The sequence below is a fragment of the Podarcis muralis genome, chromosome 4 (assembly GCF_964188315.1).
Source record: "Podarcis muralis chromosome 4, rPodMur119.hap1.1, whole genome shotgun sequence".
Classification (NCBI taxonomy): domain Eukaryota; kingdom Metazoa; phylum Chordata; class Lepidosauria; order Squamata; family Lacertidae; genus Podarcis; species Podarcis muralis.
In genome coordinates, this window is record NC_135658.1 from 71,995,277 (window position 1) to 72,017,262 (window position 21,986).

The window sequence follows — 21,986 nt, forward strand, 5'->3', positions numbered from 1 at the left end:
GAAGGTCAATAGTTTGAATCCCCAAGATGGGGTGAGCTCCTGTTGCTCTGTCCCAGCTCCTGCCAACCTAGCAGTTTGAAAGTATACCAGTACAAGTAGATAAATAGGTACCGCTGCAGTGGAAAGGTAAACAATGTTTCCGTGTGCTCTGGTTTCCGTTACAGTGCTCTGTTGCTCCAGTAGTGGTTTAATCCTGCTGGCCAGATGACCCAGAAAGCTGTCCATAGACAAATGCTGGCTCCCTCAGCCTGAAAGCAAGATGAGCGCCGCAAGCCCATAGTCACCTTTGACTGGACTTAACAATCCAGGGATCCTTTACCTTTTACCTTTTATTTACTGATGTAATACACCACTAAATGGCAGCTGTTAGATCAGATAAACAGACGCATGCAAAGGAAACACCCATCTGAAGATTAATTTGCCCAACATCTTCCTGCTTCATAATTTGAAATGGTACCAAACATTCCAATCCACTTTAATAATAGAAAGTTTGACATTTATGGATGAGAAGGAGAGGTCCTGTTTGATAACTAGCTAAACGGACTGGGGTCTCATGAGTTATCTGTGATCAGCACACAAGTGAGGAAACAGTTAACCGTTGCAAAATATATATGTATGTATGGTCATTTCCTGAGCTGCGGGGTGCTGCCAAAACAACATCTTCTCACTTACTTCCCATCGTATCACATGTGGCTCTTGCATGCTATGATCTACACACCAAAGCAGGTAAGTGCTACTTTGTCATCTAAAACCTACATTCTATGAGATACGTGTGATTTTTCATGTCCCTTGTTTGAGCCTAAGTTTTCTTGCAGTGAATTATGTCATGTCTACCGATAAGACCATCACTGATGGCTTAACCAATTGCACATTGCTATCAAAGCAACTGGCGTAACAGCTCGCAATCAACAACTAACTCAGGGAAAGGAACTGTGTTATTAAACAGCCACAAGTATTATTAAGATTAAATTCGGAACTGCTTTTAAAATTAAATTAGTTGTGTATAAGCTGACTATTTTAAAGCGAAGTTGTATTGCATTAAAAACACAAATGATTTAATAAACCTTTCTGTACTTGAGACAGGCAAACAAATGAAGTAATGATTTGTAGCAATTTTGAAACTGCTGTTCTAGCGGGGAAAGAGTGTGGGAGACAATCATTTCGCACAACCCCTTTAAGAATTATTAGTATGTATCTTTATCAGAAAAGCAACATTTTCAGTCTCTTAATCACCACGAAAGCAGAACTTGGTTGCCTGCAGAATTCAACCGCAATTTTTAAAATCACAGTGCATAAAAGCAAACTGTGCTTATTGTCTCTTACATGGGCTAAAACAGTTTGTCGAAAGCGACTTTTACAGACAACTCCGGTCTATCCTCTTAATTGTAAAATAATTGCCAATTGCTGACCTATGGAAAATTTAAGGTACAGGAAAGTTTTTACGGTCTTTAGTGCTCCTCTAAGTCCACTTCACCATCTGTGTACCATTTTGGAGTTAGCCAATCTGCTTATCTGCCTTTAATGTTATTTTTATTATTAGTTCTTTAATCCATTCTGTACGTAGTGGTAGGGAGACCTGGCACCCCACACTCAGGCATGAAGCTCACTGGTCGATTTGGGGCCAGTCGTTCAAGCTAACCTACCATATTGTGTTGTTATGCAGGTAAAATAGGCTTCTTTAAGTAATGATGAGATAGGAATCTGACAAGATTAAACCCATGTACTCTTTGGCTAGTTGGATACATGCAATAGTTGTTAATTGACTTCTTATGATATATGTATACCTTCTCTGCTATATCTGGTACATGTGCATACTGACTGGTGTTTAGGCACATCCTTGATGCACATTATATATATGCTGCACATATATCTTATAGATCAGGCTTCCTCAGCCTCGGCCCTCCAGATGTTTTTGGCTTACAACTCCCATGATCCCTAGCTAGCAGGACCAGTGGTCAGGGATGATGGGAAGTGTAGTCTCAAAACATCTGGAGAGCCGAGGTTGAGGAAGGCTGTTATAGGTTGTTCAATTGTTTTCTTTCTTTCTTTCTTTCTTTCTTTCTTTCTTTCTTTCTTTCTTTCTTTCTTTCTCCAAACCTTTATTAGGCATTACAGATATAGACCATCTTAAAAGATCCATATACAAACATTTGAAAATACATGCAAAGAAGCAGCCATATATAGTAACAGAAATTTTCATTGGAGTGTCTTCCCGCTAAACTGGTTTTCAACCAGTGTGCCGTGGTACCCTGAGGTGCCTTGAATGATGGTCAGGGGTGCCGCAAGCAACACTAGACTCTGTCCCTCTTTCCTTTCCTCCCTCTTCTGATGCCCTCTCGCTTCTCTGTCTCCCAAAGGCTTGCGTGGCTTGTTTGTTGCAGCAGCCCTGGTTACAAGCTCCTCAGGTGAATGGTGTCTCTGGAGCTGGCCAAGGGGTGCTTCTCAGGCCCCTGTGGGGCAGTTTGAGGAGGCACCTCTCTTTGGGGTGGGGTGGGGTGGGGCAGCTCAGAGACCAGGGGCAGCAGCTGTGACTGTCCAGAGGACTCCCAAGGAGAGGAGAGGAGAGGAGAGGAGAGGAGAGAGGAGGCTGAGGGAACACTCCACAAGGGAGGGTGTTTGAAAAGGGGTGAGGGGCTGTTGGCTCTGCATAACATAACATAACATAACATAACATAACATAACATAACATAACATAACATAACTGGGCTTCTGGGCTCCACAGCTGCAGAAAGAATGTAGTTGGTCAAGGCAGCCATGGGCCCAAAAAGGATGAAAACCTCTGTATTAGTACATAGTTACCTTTGGGGTTTCACTACGAAACAAATACTTGCAGTACTTGAGTATGATGTAAATATCTTTGACATCTCCTGCAATTTATTTGTAGAGGACCTCAAATAGCATTTTAGTGTTGTCACCCACCCCCATTATAACGTTGGCTGGTATATTCTTGCAAAACACAGAAACACCAGGTGCGATGCATTTTGTGGGAAGACTGTGATTTACCATATACATAGTTTCATGAGTGAAAAAAAGGAAAGTTTGGGTTCGGATAAGCAAAGTACATCTGTAGGAAACCACATACCGGTAATCAGAATCAACTTCCAGGCAGCTGAAGTTGGAGTAGTCACCCATAAGTCATAAGTATAGTCTGAGACCATGTTTGCACCATCAGTTCACACAAGTGGATTCAAAAGAAGAGAATACTTCTTTCACCAGGAATCGTGTGACTTGACCTTCCTGTAGTGAGGATGTCCCCACCAATAAATCTCCTGCAATATTCACTGGTATATAGGTGTGAATATTGCACATACCTTCTGTGCATGCAAGCCTACTATGGTACACAAAGGAGCAATGCAGATGTGAAGAACAATGCAGGTAATATATTTGTGCTACACCATACACAGTCTGATTGCCTTATACTGCAACTAGTATCATTTTTGTTCTCTTGGCTTCTCATTTTTCCAATATGAAATTCAGTTCTCCATAGTTCTGCAGCATTTTTTTTTCAAAAGCTCAGCATTTTAGTGTCTATTTCTCCCAATAAACACAATTTTGTATGCAGTTTTGATGAATGTATAGATTTCTGCAAGCCATTTCTCCTGATATAATGCACCGTTCTATGTAATTTTCACCAATTTCTTCATTTCTCCTGAATATATAGATTTTGGTAAATCAGTGTGGATTTTGAAGGATGGCTGTGGTTCAGTCAGGGCAAATTTGATAGATTTGACTTGAAATGTGAGAGAAAAAGCCACAGCAGCCCTGCTGCAGCATGGTATTCTATGTGCTTCAGGAGCCATGCATGTTGATCTAATCATGTGACTGTCTTTCACAATAAGTGGCAAGAGAGGGGTTTATTTGAGTGGGCAGCAAGGGTAAGAATGTTAGTTATGACTGTGCAAACTACAACAAAAGTATACTACAGGAACAGCTTTCCTGTATCATCAATGCATCCAGCAATATTTGTGTATATGAAGGGAACACTCCACTAACGAAGGCCTATATCACCCAGCAGTAAGAATGATCACCATGCTAAGGATAGTCCCACCCACTTTTTCAGAAGTATTAACTCATTTATGGGTGCAGGACAAGTGGCCCAAAGCCTTCGTCCTATCTTGTCCTTGCTGCAAAGTGCATGTGGCAAAAAAGGTGTTTTCAGACTTAACTGCCCCTTGTTGTGTTGGAAACCATCAGAAAGAAAAGCCTTGCCATTTTGAATTGTTATCAGCTTGAAAGAAAGAAGAAAAATCAGTATGCGGAAATAAACATCAAATATCAAACATTTTTAACATAAGAATTAAAATAAAATAGATAAAAAAGAGAAGAAAAAAGATGGAAAATCAGCAGGGTTTTTTTTCTATTAGCTTTAAAAACCTGTATAAAATTCTTACTCCACAATAACATCCAACTCTTCTACTTTCCATAAACCAACCTTACCCCCCATAGTCTTCAAACCCTGATACCACAAGTTCTTTTTCCTTGTTGCGCAGAAAGTCCATAAGGGGTTTCTAGTCATTAATAAATGCCAGTAGTTATTTTTCTCTACTTATCATTAGAAAGAAAAGCTGGTGGTGCAGCACCCCTCTGCAAGCTTCTTCTTCCCACCCAGGAAAATTGAAATCATTGGTAACAACAAGGGAGGGGCTGGTTGGTAGAGAACTGGTCACTTCAGAGCTAGTTCACATGTTACTTCAGGCTCCACCCCACTCACTGAAGATCTAGAAACTACCGGTTAGTTCACAGATCTCAACCGCTAGCACAGCCATCAGCATTCAAGGGTGTTTGAGATCACCAAAGATAAAAGAGATAACATTCAGAAATCCACAGGCAAGGATGCTTTGCATGCAATCTACAAACTGCCTGACACTCCATATTGCCAAATTGTAAGGTTTAAATGGAAATCACCTTTCCCCAAGTTTACTCTTTATGGAAACACTAATGAATTTGAAAAGCTTATTTGGTTCAAGTTAAAGCAGGCTTCCTCAACCTTGGCCCTCCAGGTGTTTTGAGACTCCAATTCCCATCATCCCTGACCACTGGTCCTGCTAGCTAGAGATCATGGGAGTTGTAGGCCAAAAACATCTGGAGGGCTGAGGTTGCGGAAGCCTGAGTTAAAGCTTGGTCTTGCATGGGTGGGGAACCCTTTTCAGCCCTTACAGACAACCTTCTAGGGGCAGCCTAGGTGGGACTAGAGGCAGAAGCAGTGGAGGCCACAGCTATAGATGTGGTTCTTATCTTTGTACAGTAGGCTGCATTCCGCCCATGCCAAAATCTGAGGTATCCCACCCACACCATGCATCTCTCCATCTTCCAACCAGGCAAGCAAGAGGCATTATGACAGTTCAATGACACAAGCAAAGGCACCTGAGGAAGGTGGGGAGCATAGACAGTGAGAAGAGTAGTCTACAGAGGTCTGAGGGGACAGTTCTGAGGGTCACTTTTGAACCCTTGGAGTTTACTGCCCCAATCCAAGACCAGCCTCAGAGTTTCCACTTGAGATGAAAAAGCTAAATAGATATCCACCCATTCTGTACTTAATTACAGCCTTGATTTATCCTTCTGAGGCAGCTGATTTATCGCTCTGGGGCAGTTATCCAGAGTTTTGGAGCACGTTGCCAGCTGTGTATGCTGATGATACACAGCTCTACTTCTCCTTTACATCCGCAGGTGTGGCAGTGGATGTTCTGGACCGCTGTATTGCCTCGGTCATGGACTGGATGAGAGCCAATAAACCGAAGCTCAATCCAGATAATCCCCATTCAACAAAATTGCCGGGCCGGATTTAGATTTGATGAGGCCCTAAGCTACTGAAGGTAATTGGGCCCTTTATATGTCCAGCTGTCCTTTATCAACAACAAATTGTCGCTGTTTTTTGTGTGTTGACTATATGCTATATGGTAATTTATGGAGCTAATAGGTCCATAATAGGAATCTAAAGCCATTTGCACATGTTGCCGTGCAACCAGTCCATGCAGAATGTAGGCACCCTATATGTAGAAATGAGCAAATATTTCCAGGAGCAGGCTAGCAGGCAATGCCCATTACTTACATCATAGGAGCCTACACAACACAAAACACTGTTGCTGTATGTAGGTTTTATTTTTTTCCCCTCTTATATTTTGGAAATGTACATCCAGGGTATTTTCCTGTTAAATTTTTGGGGGTCACCCAAGAGAATGGGGCCCTAAGCTATAGCTTGTTTAGCTTACACGTAAATCCAGCACTGCATACGTGTACTTAAGTCCACTAATTTCAGTGGGTCTACTCTGAGTATAAGGGACTGTCTCTCTTTAGTTTACAGCCATATTTATTTAGCATATCCGTTCGTTAGCAAAACAGGGTTTAAAGGTTACTTTCAAGTTTCCACTCCAGTATGTATACAGGTTTTAGCCATGCACCCTCCAATTTGCGCTGCACTTTGATACAAATCATTGCAACCACTTCCTCATTGCTCATGGCTTCTGTTTCGCAGCTTTACAACACACCCCAGCATTCAAGAGCGAGCAGCGCCCGCGCAGCTGCCACATTGTTTTCAAATCACTCTGCGAGGTGACGGCTCCCACGTGGCAAGTTGTTTGTGTGCAGAGCTGCCATCAGCAGATCAGGCAATCCTCTGCATGATGGCTCTGGGCCTCAAAGGTGAGGCCTTACAGTGCCGCGGAGGAAACCAGCCATTATCCACTGCACAAAGACAAATGCCGCAGGCCGCAAAGATGGCCGTTCTGTGGCAGCTGCTATATATGCATCAGAATTGAAGGTTTTTATTTTTAGAACACTTGATTCCAGATCATTGCTACTGTATTTTGGGGTGGGATCCAGAAACGTGCTGGTACATTCTGGTTGATTTGGTGCTCTTGCTCCTCACACCGCGACCTTTTTGCAGTAAAGAAAGTGACATGAAAATGCACTGGCTATGCTTGATGAAATATCATATAGCCTCCTTGCAAACCAATCAGAATGAATGTCTGTGGTATTTAACCTCTCCCCACAAACGTTTGTCTACAAATAAAAAAAATAGAACAATTGCTCATAAACAGTAAGCCTGGAAGTGACCTTATCTTTCTTCTCTGATGGCAATCAAAGGAGAGGCTATTTTTCTTTTTGAGGTTGTGTACATACAACACATTTAAAGCACATGGCTTCTCCTGGGAACTGTAGTTTGTTAAGGGAGCTGGGAATTGTAGCTCTCTTAGGGGTTAACTACAGTCCAGGATTTTTTTTTTGGGGGGAGGACTGCTTTCAATGTAGGTGACAATAAAGCATGATCTCTCTGTGTGTTTGTCTATTGTATATTTTTCGGGCAATTAGGAAATGGGGTATGGAAATTTCTCAATAATAATGTTGCCAGAAAGATGGTTGTTGGCTCACTCCTTCCCGCTAGCATTCTTTCTTTTGCAATATAGTTATATACGTAGTCATCTTGGCTAACCAGGAGTAATTGCTGCCCCTGAATGAAAACTTTCAGTAATGGAGGGGCTATTTACCTTCATTTTGTTCAGAGCCTTGATTCAAGGAAGGAAGGAAGGGTTGAGGTTGATTTTGAACAGAGAAATGGTTGAGGGAAGAAGCTGTTTATCTGCTTCATTTTACTTACAGAGAGTGGCCCACAAAGAAGTATGTGAAGCCCCTACTCCACTATCCCTCAGCTGGGCACAGTGGAATGCTTCTCGCCATTACCAGGAAAGGGAGGCCCACCTGCACATCATAGAGTTAGGTAGAATCTACACACATATATAAAAACACTGTGAAAATGTTTTTAAAAAACCATTTTGAAAAATGCATTGAATTTTGCATTTTGAATTTTGAATGCATTGAATTTTGCATTGTCCCATCCAGTGTCGCATTTATATATCCCACTTTACAACACATTTAAAATGTTTTATTTGCAGTTGTGTAGATGAGTCCATATTCTGTGGCCTGCCTCACTGCAAGGCTGTAGAGTGCAGGCTCTTTCACAAGGGGCACAAGCTCTTTGTATACATAGGGATCGGGCTGGGAAAGTCCTTAGTCTGTTTGATTTATTGCCACTGAAATTCCAGATCCATCAGGCTAGAATCTAATTTGGCCTGTTTTCCAGACAGTCCTCCAAGCATCTTACCTTCCTTTTGCCCAGCATTACATTCATTCATCTGTTCATCTATTCGGGGTGGCTTCCAACATATACAAAAACATAATAAAACATTTTTAAAAACCTTCCCTATACAGGGCTACCTTCAGTTGACACATTGGCTGGTTAACTCCATGCCCTCCAACATTTCTCTGATGAAAATAGACGTACTAAGGAAAAGAGGGACATTTAGGGATCAAATCAGAAACCGGGACAGCTTCTGTAAATCTGGGACTGTCCCTGGAAAACAGGGGCACTTGGAGGGTCTGAAGTACCCCCCCCCTCATTTTTTTGTATATGGATCAATGTATATACAAGAAGTGAAGGGGGCATAGAAAACTAGATCACGGTATTACAGAGAACACATTCTAGGAAGAAGCACTGCAGCAAACACAGTTCTTATTTCTGTCTCCTCAGAGTATGTGCTTATGGACATGTTCTGAAGAAAACACAAGCGAAACGTGACTATGGTTTCCTCCAAGTGATGGATCACTGATCTAATCCTTTTCATTTCTCTAGTGTTAGCATAGTGATTCTGCTATACAGTTGCCCTATAAATGGAGCTACTTAGGAGTCCAGCCTAAGTACCTCGAGCCTTTTCACCCACAGGAAATCTCAAAGCCTGTAGGGTGGTGATGCCAATTCTGACAAAGGGTTAAAATGCAAAATGCACTCAAAAAGCATTTCACGCCCTGCATTTGGCAGTATTTTACCTTCTATGTGGTAACACCAAGCCTGACCACAATGTCCCGTTTTCAACAAATGACTTTTGCTAAAGGAAAAGTCTGCCACTTTTCAGTAGACGGCGTAGGTTATATGGTTTTCCTGTCCGCTCCACCCTGCCAACCCCCTTCACAATGTAAATAGTTTGCTTGTAAATATATACCGTACTTTTCCACACACACACACACACACACACACACACACACACACACCATGTATAAGACCTCCCCTATTTTGGGGGACTCAGTTTTAAGAAAATGAGGGGAGATGGCCCCAAGTTGTTGAGCCTCTCCCCCCACGCAGCTGTGGGCAGGAAACACTCCCTAGATCATTTCCTGCGCGCAGGAAGGGAGTGTTTCCCTCACGCAGCGGCATCGGAGGAAGCTGCGAGCCGCCAGCCAGCGCCCCCCAGATCGCTCCCTGTGCTCAGCAGCAGCTCCCCCCTCCATGCCACTCTCTGTGTATTGGACGACTCCAGTTTTTTGAAATGATTTTTCTGTCAAAAAACCTCATCCAATACACGTAATAATATGGTATAGCCAGATCGAATAAAGACACCAGAACGCAAGTGCATGCATTCAGTCACAGAGTAAAAAACAACCCCAGGCCACATTCACACCAACATTTAAAGACCTGCAATGCCACTTTAAACAGCCACAGCTTCCCTCAAAGCATTCTAGGAACTGTGTAGATTCATAGAATTGTAGAGTTGGAAGGGACCACGAGGGTCATCTAGTCCAACCCCCTGCAATGCAGGAATCTTTTGCCCAACGTGGGGCTCAAACCCACGATCCTGATATTAAGAGTTTCCTGCTCTACTGACTGAGCTATCTCATAGTTTGTTAAAGGTGCTGAGAGTTGTTAGCAGACTTGTTTTTCCCCTCCCATAGCTATAATTCTCAGAGTGGTTTAGCAATCAATCAATCAATCAATCAATCAATCTCTCTTTACAGGGAACTCTGAGAATTGTAGCTCTGGGATAGGAACAGGGCACCCCCAAGAATTCCCAGCAATAGCCAGGGATTATGGAATTGAATCAACAACCTAGGGGAGCCACCACAGTGGCCAGCCCTATTTTATGGAGTTTTCAGCCTGAACCCTTCGTGAAGCTGTCCAGGATGCCACTGAATTCTGAAAGCCTTGCCTCATCTCAGTCTCAGTCTATAATTTTTGCATTGGGTCAGAACTAGGGATGGGCGAGAAACTTGGTTTAGTTTGAATTTCAATATGAAGCTAACTAATAATGCACTTCCCAAAACGATCTGTGAACCGAAACACAGCTATCCTTTGAAATTCACACTTCTCCAAACTTTGCGATGCAGTTCGCCAATCAAATAACGTGCAGAAAAATGCATATATCTGTGTGAACAATATATAAAGCGCATTATATTAGAGAAGTTTCTTGCAAAAAAAGGTGCCTAATGTGAGATGTTTGCACTAAAACGCCAACAAATTTTCACATTAACTAGTTAAAATAAATAAATAAATTGCAAGCCGATGCAGGAATGTGCGAAACTGAAATTAAGATTGGCAGAGTGAGAAACTCAAATTGACATATTCCTACATCCTTAGTCAGACTCCTAGAACAGAACAACTTCATTAGCACCAATCTGAGTGGACCTTGTCCTCAGTAGCTTTTAGCGGCTGATTTGGTGTTCCCAGAAGTGTGCTGTTTGCCAGAAGCGTTATTTGCATAGTTATTTGAGGTTCTGCAGTGAAATGGCTTCTGAACTTTCTTGATGACAATTTGGTGCAACGACCAGGTTATTTTAGTCCTGAACAGCACATGCATGCTGTCTCTTTGGCACCTGCTGCTTTTGCATCCTTTCGTGTACCACATTCAGAAACAGCCAGGCTCATGCAAATCTTCTTTTGCACCTTTCATCAAAAACATTTGCTGCTTGGGACTGCTTTGGGAGGATGGGCAGGAGAGAAATGCAATAAATCAATAACAATAACTAGTGGCTTCACCCCTGCTGGCTCCAGGGGTGAAGCCAGTGTGGTGTAGCGGTTAAGAGCGGTAGTCTCGTAATCTGGGGAACCGGGTTCGCATCTCCGCTCCTCCACATGCAGCTGCTGGGTGACCTTGGGCTAGTCACACTTCTCTGAAGTCTCTCAGCCCTACTCACCTCACAGAGTGTTTGTTGTGGGGGAGGAAGGGAAAGGAGAATGTTAGCCGCTTTGAGACTCCTTTGGGTAGTGATAAAGCGGGATATCAAATCCAAACTCTTCTTCTTCTCTTCTTCTCCACTCACCAACCCCCTTCCCCCCATTAATGTCCTACAGATTCCTCTTCCCACTCTAAACTTACAACTACTAAGCTCGCTCTTCACCTCCCAAACCCCATTTCTGAAGCCGCTTCTCCCTCTTATTCTGCTTGCCCATGCCTCCCCCTCTCCCAGCATCTACTGCATCTATAGTAAGTTCTCCTTTGAGTACTTTGGTTGTTGACTTGACCTGGCTCTCCCTTTCCGTGGCAGCCATTTCTGTGCCACCAATCTGTGCAAGCAAATAATAATAATAACAATCAGCGTCTCGCCTGGACAGATGTTTCTCGGTTTGTTTTTAAAACTGTGCACCAGACAGTTTGCACATGATATAATCTATGAAAAAAGGAAGTCAAAAACATCAGCAGTCAAAAACACTCCCTTTATCTTGTGATGCACATGACCCTGTAGAAATATTTCCTGTCGCGCTAGCCTAAATGTTTCATTACGTGTACTGCCATGTGCTAGTGAGATGCCCACCCAATGGTGGGAATGTGGATGGAAATGAGGCCAGCATGATGGACTGCAGCTGAATACGTGGGTGAGTGCACAGACCCAGATCCCCCCCCCCAAAAAAAAATTGTTTTGCATCCTCTTTCTTTCCTTTGACCCATTTACTTCATGTAAATCCCCTTGGGATCCTTGCCTCTGTCTGCGGCTTGATATGCACCCTTATTTCAGCTGCCTTCTTCCCTTTCCCCTTTCAGTACTATTCCACTAAAGAGAACAGATCCTTGTTCTTCAAAAGCCCTGCATTGTCGTCCAATTATTTCTCAGGTAATAGATGTTCACATCTTTATGCCCGCACTCATTCTTGGCCCTTTGTGGTGTAGAGGTTAAGAACGGTGCACTCGAAATCTGGTGAACCAGGTATGATTCCCCGTTCCTCCACATGCAGCTGCTGGGTGACCTTGGGCCAGTCACACTTCTCTGAAGTCTCTCAGCCTCACTCACCTCACAGAGTGTTTGTTGTGGGGGAGGAAGGGAAAGGAGAATGTTAGCTGCTTTGAGACTCCTTTGGGTAGTGATAAAGTGGGATATCAAATCCAAACTCTTCTTCTTCTTCTTTGCTTCCAGGTCTATTAAGGATGACAGCTTTTGCACCTGTCCTTAGTGGGCAGTTGCTAAACATGCAAATAAGATTGCGGTGACAGTTGTGATTGGTGGACTGGTTGCTGTTGTAAAAAGGGCATAGCTATCTCTCATAAGCAATCTGCATGACGGATGGATGTTTGTAATGAATATCGTGAAATGCATCCGTCTATGTGTGTGAGGACCATCTTGAGAAGGACAATTATTTCAGCTGCAGTTCTCCTCCCTCACATCCTTTCCCTTTCTTGCCTGATTGCTACTTCACTCATTCATCTGTTGGATCCAGCAACGGATTACACAAAAGGAAAGGTCTCTGGCCACCAGTTCTGGTCTTCAGAATTCAACTTCAGTCGGGGAATGTGATAGATATAGCTTACTCTTGGGTAAGGGGTAGCCTATGACTGCTGCTTCTTTTTCTGACAGTCACAGGCTACTTCCAAGGTCTTGGACTTAGATGCCTTGCTTCAAAATCCAAAGCACTATTACTTTAAAAAGCAAAACACTGTTCTATCTAAAGATTCCTGCATTGCAGGAGGTTGGACTAGATAACCCTCGTGGTCTCTTCCAACGCTACAATTCTGAGATTCTGTCTTGTATATACACAAAGCCTTCTATCTGGATGTTATCTTTTGCCCTGTTTTTCTCTGAGAGACACATTATGGTTTCTCATAAATAAAATGAATTAATCATGCAAATAACAGAACAAAATGTTTCCTCTGTAAATGAATGTTTTGAATCACTTCACATTTTTTCCTAAGAATGTGTCAAAGTACTTCTAACAGTGAAACCAACAAGCCAACATCTCGTTGTCAACTACGTTTGAAACATTAACATATTTCGGTGAAAAAGTACTTCGGCCGTTAGAAAATCTCGTGCTGGCACAGACCTTCTTAATGCGCAAGCAATTTCATAAATAAATCCACAACTGTTCTAGGACTCATCTATATAGCTGCAAATAAAACATTTTAAGTGTATTTTAAGTGCAATATACAATGTGATATTACATGGCGATGGTGAGCCTTATGGAAAATTCAATGTAGTTTAAAAAACATTTTTTAAAGAAGCATTTTCAGAATGGTTTTTATATGTGTGTAGATTCCACCCTAGACTTACCATTTTCATATTGCCAATTATTGTCTGAAAGAGCAGCGGATATACAAATCAGGTGTATTTGCAGAACTGGCAGCAGCAGGGTCATATGTTAAGGCGTGGTCCAACAGAGGAAACCACATCCGAGCTTCCTTTCACATCTCTCTCCCCCCGCCCCCACATGCAAGTGCTATACTTCATTTGTCAACCTGGTTACTCTCAAGCAGCACGAATAGATATGAGACAAAAGCACAGAGTGTGTTATGTCTTAGAATGGCACACCAGAAATAGCTGGTGCAAGTCTCAGCACCTGGTTCAGGGCGGTGCCTATGCCTAGGACCCCACTTCTGGGCTTTGTTGTGGGGAAGGCAGCATCACATCAAAGAGGCAATAATTTCCGCAGAATGGGCCTTGTGATGTCTAAGAGGCATTGCGAGGGATGTGATTTCACAGTGAGCATCTGCAACAGAGCAAGCTGCCTCCTGTACTCTGAATAGTTGCATAGAAGAGGTGAAATCTGGAAGGTCTCACTTTTGGAGCCCATAAATGAGAGGTTGCCTATCTTTCTGGACCAGCGAGTACATTCTGAATTTTGAGAAAGTGCTGGGGGTGCTGTCACAAAAAAGCTGGTGTGTGTGGCATAACACAAAACTAGAGAGGCAGCCACTCCCACCATCCATGGTAAGACGGCAATGTCCTGCTGGTCCTGACTAATAATAATAATAATAATAATAATAATAATAATAATAATAATAATAATTTTATTGTTTATACCCCGCCCATCTGCCTGGGTTTCCCCAGCCACTCTGGGAGGCTCCCAACAGAATATTAAAAACACGATAAAACATCAAACATTAAAAACTTCGCTTGGCAGGGCTGCCTTCAGATGTTTTCAAAAAGTCAGATAGTTGTTTATTTCCTTGACATCTGATGGGAGGGTGTTCCACAGGGCGGGTGCCACTACCGAGAAGGCCCTCTGCCTGGAGGAGATCACACCATATTTCACATAACACATACAATCACACACACACACACACACACACACACACACACATTGCTGTTGCCTAAAAGCAACAGAGAGCATTTCTCAGTACCAGGGAAAAACACACAAGGTGGCTAAACCACACTCCCTCTCATTTCACAGAAACCACTTAGAAGGTACTGCACATTTTGCCACATTTTTAGAAAACCTAGAGACTTACTTATTTAAAAAAAGAAACAGCCTTGAGCCCAGGGGCAGCAGTGAAATCTATATGGGCAGCAGCTTAGTGACCCCTGCCCTAAATGATAACCTACAAATGTTGGCATGTGTAGCTTGCTTATCATTTGAGGGACGCAGAAAGAGGAACCTTCCAAATCCTCCCTTCTATACAACTGTTAAAACTTATGTATGATAACGGTACGGGAAGCCTGCCCCACCCCTCTGCATTACTTTACTTTACAGTGTTCCTTTGCAGAATGAAGCAGCAAGATGAAGCGACTTTTCACCACTAGTGTAGGCTCTCCAGCCTGCCATTTGGTGTGGAAGGTTCAGGTATTTACCTGCTTCTTGCAAAAAGCTGCTGCTATTTCAAGCAGCGAGCATTTCCAGCAAAGAAGCATCCCTTGACCTGTTCCAAGCAGCAAGCTGGTGCACTTCCTCTTGAGTAGGTCTTGGAGAGGGTGCACTGAATTAGTTGTCTCCTTCCTAAGCTCAAAAGCCAATACATTTAATTTCAGTATGATGGTGGCATAGTATCTCAGTAAATATCGAGAGTGTGCTCACACCCTGAGTCCAGAATGACAGTTCTGGTCACTCCATTAGCTATATAATGTTTAATATTTAGCATTTAATCTTTTCTAATAAAATGTGCTTGTGCATGACTCAAGTTGTAGCACAATGATATGATGCTTTTCATCAAAAGATCCACACTGTGGTTTGAAGATTTCATTACTTAATCGGTAGCTGTGAGGTTATTTTTTGGTCAGTTTGATTTACTTTGCATTTGTCAACACACAGATGTCATGTGAAGTCAGATATATGGGGCGGAAATCTCTGCCTTTTACATCTTTGGCTTAATCTCTGAGGTTGACCTTTCTGTTTTGGCAATAAATGGTGTATGGTTATAATCGCTGCCATCTTCAGTATTGGTTACGTGAAGAAAGGAAGCAATCTGTCACTTGACCAATGCAAAGAAACCACAACAAAGTCTGCTTAACTGATGGACCCTTTCCAGTCCTGTCATTCTGTGGTGGTGGTAGGGACAATAATATAGTAAATTGCCGGGAACCCAACAAGTCTTTCATTATGGGCAGATCAGCCCTGAATTCTTTACAAATGTTGGTGAAAATGTACCTTTGTCATCCTGGTTGGTTCTAGTTCCACTGAAACTGGACGGGTTTAACAGAGAAACATTAAGGATTTGGGGCTACGTATGCCAAAACATCCCCGTAACGGGGTGAGCTCCCGTTGCTTGGTCCCTGCTCCTGCCAACCTAGCAGTTCGAAAACACGTCAAAGTGCAAGTAGATAAATAGGTACCGCTCCGGCGGGAAGGTAAACGGCGTTTCCGTGCGCTGCTCTGGTTTCGCCAGAAGCGGCTTAGTCATGCTGGCCACATGACCCGGAAGCTGTACGCTGGATCCATCGGCCAATAAAGTGAGATGAGTGCCGCAACCCCAGAGTCGTCCACGACTGGACCTAATGGTCAGGGGTCCCTTTACCTTTACCTTTATGCCAAAACACCTGAGCTTCCTAAATGGTGAAACTTCTCAGCTTCCTAAATTGGATATGTCTTATTCTAACCATCGGTTAAAAAGAATTATTGTTTAGTAACTTTTTAAAATGTCTACTCTACCCTCAATAAATCCTCACCTCAAACTGACCCATCTAGATACGAGGGTACAAGAGGGGGTTGGTTCTGGTCTGACACGACCTTTAAACACGCTCATAGACTTGGGACCTGTGCATTTGAGAAACTCTCTCACATCAACTGCCCCTAGATTGCTCTTGCTTCAGCAGTGAAGCAGCTCAGAATGAGAGGAAAGGAGACTTCCGATCCAGACAGACCCACCCATCCTCCCCCAGGGCTGCACAAGTAGATGGAACAGGCAGCCACCCAAGCGCCTGCTTAGCTGCACATGAGCTGTTTGGAAGAGGCAGCACATGGAAGTATCTGAGAGTTGGCTAGGGACCCAGGCAACTAGTGTGGAGATCTCTAGTCCTGGGGACGCCGAGATCTGATGGCTCCTAGGGCATTGGCAGTGCAAAGCTCTGCCGGGAGGCTCTGTACTGCTTGCTCCTCATCTGCAGAATGAAACCTCAGGTTTTGAGGTCTGGGCATGGCTGAGCCATGGCATTCTGCCATCATTTGAGGGGATGTGGGCAGTACCTGGGGAGAGCGCCTTCTCACCTGTGGTACCCTGCATGCAGAATTCTCTCGTCAAAAGGAGAATTCTTAATTAAGTCTTAAATAATTAAGTGAAAGCTTTCAATCTCCTGGTTGAAATACACACACAGAGTCCTACCTCCCCCGAAACATCTTTCCCATTCATTGCAATGGACAGGCCAGCTCACGGCATCCAACCCTTTGAGTATACACTGATCAGCCCCTCAGTGCTACCTAATTGATGTATTATTAAGCATAAAATAATTATAATAAAAGCAGTTATTTTTATATCATCCAATATAATCTCGGGGTGTGCCTATTGATGCATTTTTGCACTGCTTGTGTTTGTATTATGCTCATAGCAGGAACAACTTGCATTTGCATTTTACTTATGACAGCAACATCAGCTATAAGAATCATGTAAGTATTTTTTACTCAACAATCTGAAGATATCACAGTATTGCATAAGAGTAAGATATAAGGGCAACTTGGTGGTGGTGGTGATTTTATATAGCTAGAAATGGATTTAGCCATAAAGGAAGCTGGAAAATCAATGTGAATTGTTGCTACATGTTGTTTTCACTTATCTCTTCTCCACCCTAGGTTGCAGACCTCAGTCACATGACAGAATTCTGCAGAGCCTCAAGCGCCAACAAGCCCATCATACGAAATGTATTTAAATAGTACTAATTCAACTCTGGACAGTGCAACCATTAACATGCTCCAGAACCAAGTCATCATGGTTGCCTTGCCAGTTGTGTACTCCCTGACAGCAATCATCAGCATCCCTGGAAACGTTTTCTCCCTCTGGATACTCTTCCGCCACATCAAGCCCAGAACCACCTCGGTCATCTTCATGATTAATCTTAGCATCACCGATCTTGCGCTGGCTTCCTGTTTCCCCTTCCAAATTATATATCACTATGGTGGGAACAACTGGACTTTTGGCAGGCGCACGTGCAGCTTCGTCACAGTGATGTTTTACGCAAACATGTATTGCTCCATAATCACGATGACCTGCATCAGTTTGGAGCGATACTTGGGAGTGGTAAAACCAATGACGTCCCAGAAATGGAGAAGAAAGAGATACGCGATTGCCTGCTGCCTTGGAATGTGGTTTCTTGTTCTGATAGCCCTATGGCCATTAGAAGCGGAAGACCTGACTTTTGAAGTGAAAGAACTGAACATTACCACATGCTTCGATGTGCTTAAGTGGAAAATGCTTCCTAGTATGGGGGCATGGGCAGCTTTCCTTTTACTGCCCTTCTTCTTCTTCTTCTTGCTCCCGTTTATAGTGACCATAATCTGTTACTTTAGCATTATTCGGAAGCTGATCCAGGCCTCTAAGAAATATGGCAATGGGCAGAAGAACCGATCTATCTACTTGGCCACCATAGTCGTCTTGGTGTTCATCATTTGTTTTGCTCCCAACAACTTTGTCCTGCTGGTGCACATCATCAGCCGCCTCCGTAAACAGGAAGGCTACTACTACATTTACAAACTCACCTTGTGCCTCAGCTGCCTCAACAACTGCATTGATCCATTCATTTACTACTTTGCATCCAAGGAGTTCTATCAGACATTCATGCAGGTGATCGGCAAGAAGGTACCTCTGATGGAAAGCTGGGAAAGTAGAAGGGAAAGCATGTTCTCTGCCAGGACGACGTCGGCAAGATCGATGTCAAGCGGACACGCGGAAGGGGTGGCAGAACATAGACCATGTTTGCAAAGAAGTGAAAGTGTGTTTTGACACCGGGGTTCAAATGGGAAGCGGGTGCCATCTTTGCTCCGTAAAATGAAACGATAGCACTGGTGTCATTGAATGAAGCCACTGCTGGTGTCATTGGAAGGTATAGATATCAAGGAACACCAAAGGCAGAACTACATGTTACTGGAGAGACATGGTGCTGCTCCCCTCAAATGGCATTATTTTTATTATTTATTAAATATCCACCCAAATATTATGGTATGTTCTCCCCAAACCTTCCTTAAAAGGCAGTAAGCTAATCATGTGAAGAAATGTCATCGTGCCATGCATTTCAGTGCCTGCTTCAACATCACCCAGTGATATGGTGCCAGGGTGGAAAAACTCTGATATGATGGCATTACATCAAGGGATAAGTAATATAAATTATGAGGGACTGGAGTAGAGTTTGAGACAGGGTTACGGCCTTTCATGGCAGCCCAAATGTGCTGTAATGTGGAGTTCTGCCCTAAGGAACCAATTCTAAAAAGGCATTCACTTACTTGCTGAAAATAAATGTTTAACATTCACCACTTTCACATCTCTTTTCAGCTCATGGCAGTCAAGCCATTTGCAACTCAATCCTCTCTGTTTTGACATATTGTGGCTATAGTATCTAGGAAATCTACTTTATGGAGATCTTAATATTAAGCTTGAAAGTGCCGCCAAAGGTCAGTAACACCTTCACCCACTTAACTATGAAACATTCAATGGCTGCACTTTTGTATGTGTACAAATACAAGTTCCATTGTCTCTTGAATTTTTTTTTAATCATTTCCGGCCTTGCTTCTAAGTTTGAGTAATTGTTTTTAATTTCTAATTTTAATTTCCACTTAATGCTTTATACAATTTGATCAACAGAACTTTCAAGCTTAATATGGAGGTATCAATAAAGTATATTTCCTTGTTTCATAGACAAGTCAGTAAGTGCAAGCACTACTGACCTTTGGTGGCACTGTAAACAAAAATATTAAGACACACTAGGCAGTCTTACATGAGATTTAAACTGAGATTTGAAATTACATATTTAGTGTTTCATTGATGGAATAAGTAAAGTGTGGCTGATTCCACAGCTGCAATCTTTTCAGAAATCTTCTGGATGATAAGTGCAACAAACAGAGCTTGAAACCAGAAGTGTGAGGACCCTCCGATGTATAATTCATGGTTGTATAAAATGTGAATCTGAGCTGAGTTTAATCCTATAGCTAATTTTAGAAGTTGCTGAAGCCATTTATAAGATTCTAGTCCTAACTAAAGGTGAAAGTTTTGTAAGTTTTTCAGTTCTTTGAAAGTACAATGTTGGGATTTTCTGGGTGTGTGTTTTTCCTATTAAAATCAATATACTGTGGTAAAAAATGGTGAATGATGTCAATTTCATAAGCAGAATTGATTTAATTACATGAAGTGCTTAGAAAAAATAGGCTGTATTCCTTTACCCAAGCTTTGCTGGAAGTAACCTCCCATGAGCTCAATGGGACTTTTTCTGAGTAGACAAGACATTTTAGGATTGCACTTTATTATCCTGAGCCAGTTATCCAAAGAAAAAGTTTGCTTGCTTTTTAGTGTGCGCATGTATGTGTGATAATTTCAAAAGTCCAAACTTCCACTTGTCCCATGTCTAGAAAGCATGGGTCTGAGCTGTTTTCCACTTGACCTAGGCTTTCCCCCTTTCCCCCCCTTGCCCCACTCCTTACCCATGGCTCTTTAGCAAACAGTAATCTGTGGAAACCCCAATTGCTGTTTGCTCCAATTGAGCACTAAAGAGAAGTTTTCCCTGGGTGATAGGAAGCAGCGGGCAATGTTACTGCAGTGGACACCTTGTAGAAAAGGTAGCACAGGCATGTCTGAATGGTACTTCACAGACATGCAGACGAGCAATGCATGGGGGAAGGCTCAGTGACAAAACATGTGTTTCTCACACAGAAAATCCTGAGTTCAATACGCAGCCTTTCTGAGTAGGACTAGGAACAGCTCCATCTGAAGTCCTGGTGGTTGTTGCTGGTCATCTCTGCAGACAGAGTTAGATGAGTCAGTTGTCTGAATAGAACTCCCCTTCTTTCTCACAAAACCCACCCATGGTTACCTCCCCACCATGCCCAGCTTTCTTAATTTCAGGAAGTGTGTGTGTGTGTGTGTGTGTGTGTGTGTGTGTGTGTGTGTGTGTGTGTTTATATAGACTCAGTGCACTTTCAGACTCTCACTATTTTCAGGTGGGCTTTGTTAACACACTGGGCTGAGCAATTATAGCATACCTTCCAAGCGTGACAATTTTCCAGGAACAGTCCCAGAATTACAAAAGCCAACCTGGCTTCCCATTTGATCCTGGAATGTCCTATTTCCCCTGCCACTGCTGCTGCCAAGGAGGAGGAGGAATCAGTGCGTGTCCTGAACAGTGGCAGCAAAGGGAGCATCCCATTTCTTCTCCGTGGCCTTTCTATGGCTTTTGCTGCTGGCCTACTGACTTCAGCAGCTTGCAGTGATTGCTGGAGAGCAGGTGAGGAGGTGAGGCTGCTGCCACCAAGGCCCAGCCCTGAGAGGAGGAGGAGGTGGTGGTGGTGGTGGTGGTGGAGGAGGAGGAGGAGAAGAAGAAGAAGAAGAAGAAGAAGAAGAAGAAGAAGAAGAAGAAGAAGAAGAAGAAGAGTTTGGATTTGATATCCCACTTTATCACTACCCTAAGGAGTCTCAAAGTGGCAAACAATCTCCTTTCCCTCCCTCCTCCACAACAAACACTCTGTGAGGTGAGTGGGGCTGAGAGACTTCAGAGAAGTGTGACTGGCCCAAGGTCACCCAGCAGCTGCATGTGGAGGAGCGGAGACACGAACCGGTCCCCTAGATTACGAGACTACCGCTCTTAACCACTACACCACACTGGCTCTGAGGGAGAGGCAGAGGGCAGGGCCACACTGGGTGGGAAGAAAGGGGGAGCGGAGCGAACCTCATGGAGTCTTGATTACTATATTTTTAAGGAACACTTTGTGCATCCATGTCTAATCTTGCCCCTTTCTAAAACGTATTTATCTCTGTGTGTTTGTAAATCTACCAAATAATAAAATAAAATCAGAATTAAGGGGTTTTCTCAGGATGGCACAGGGCATGTGTGCTGAGTCCCATGTGATGTGGCGGCAATTGCCCTTCTTCCGATAGGAAATGCTTGGGGGGGACAAAAAATGGCAGGGTTGAGGTGGGTAGTTGGGGTACAGTAAGAAATGTCCCTATCTGAAGAATGTTGAAGTGTATCTTATAGTTCATTGAGAGGTCTTATGCAACAAAACCACTTCCCCCAAAGAATGGTTTTTTTAATTTATTTTTTTGCAATAAGACTGTGAAGGGAAATTGCATTGAAAAGTGTGTGGTGTAACACTTGCTTTAACACAACATCATCTAACCTCCTTGTAAACAAATCTGAACAGATGGTTTTGAAAGAGCCAATGTGATCTAATCTCCCTGAAAACAAACCAGGACGAATGCCCACGTTTTGTTGTTGCTATCATTAAGCAATCGGGAATTATAAAAAAAAAAATGCTTGCTGATTCTACTGCATTTGAGAAGCAGCAGAGATACCATCTACCTAGCCACTTGTTTGAACAAATGAATGGG

The 21,986-nt window shown here is 43.0% G+C and overlaps 1 protein-coding gene across 2 annotated transcripts; it reads left to right on the forward strand.

Annotated features, from left to right (window-relative positions):
- Positions 1-647: 647 nt before the first annotated feature.
- Positions 648-19,745, forward strand: LOC114596325 (P2Y purinoceptor 8-like). 2 transcript variants are annotated; one of them, XM_028727777.2, is made up of 2 exons: positions 648-726; positions 17,249-19,745. In XM_028727777.2, exon 2 carries the CDS (start codon positions 17,316-17,318, stop codon positions 18,393-18,395), a length of 1,080 nt encoding a protein of 359 aa, XP_028583610.1. In that variant the 5' UTR covers positions 648-726; positions 17,249-17,315; the 3' UTR covers positions 18,396-19,745. The 2 variants fall into 2 exon arrangements, with proteins under 2 accessions (XP_028583610.1, XP_077783674.1); XM_077927548.1 differs by lacking the exon at positions 648-726 and adding an exon at positions 11,535-11,638.
- Positions 19,746-21,986: the final 2,241 nt, after the last annotated feature.

Coding starts and splice junctions, on each gene's coding strand:
- LOC114596325 (XM_028727777.2), top strand. CDS start 17,316: ATGTATTTAAATAGTACTAATTCAACTCTGGACAGTGCAACCATTAAC.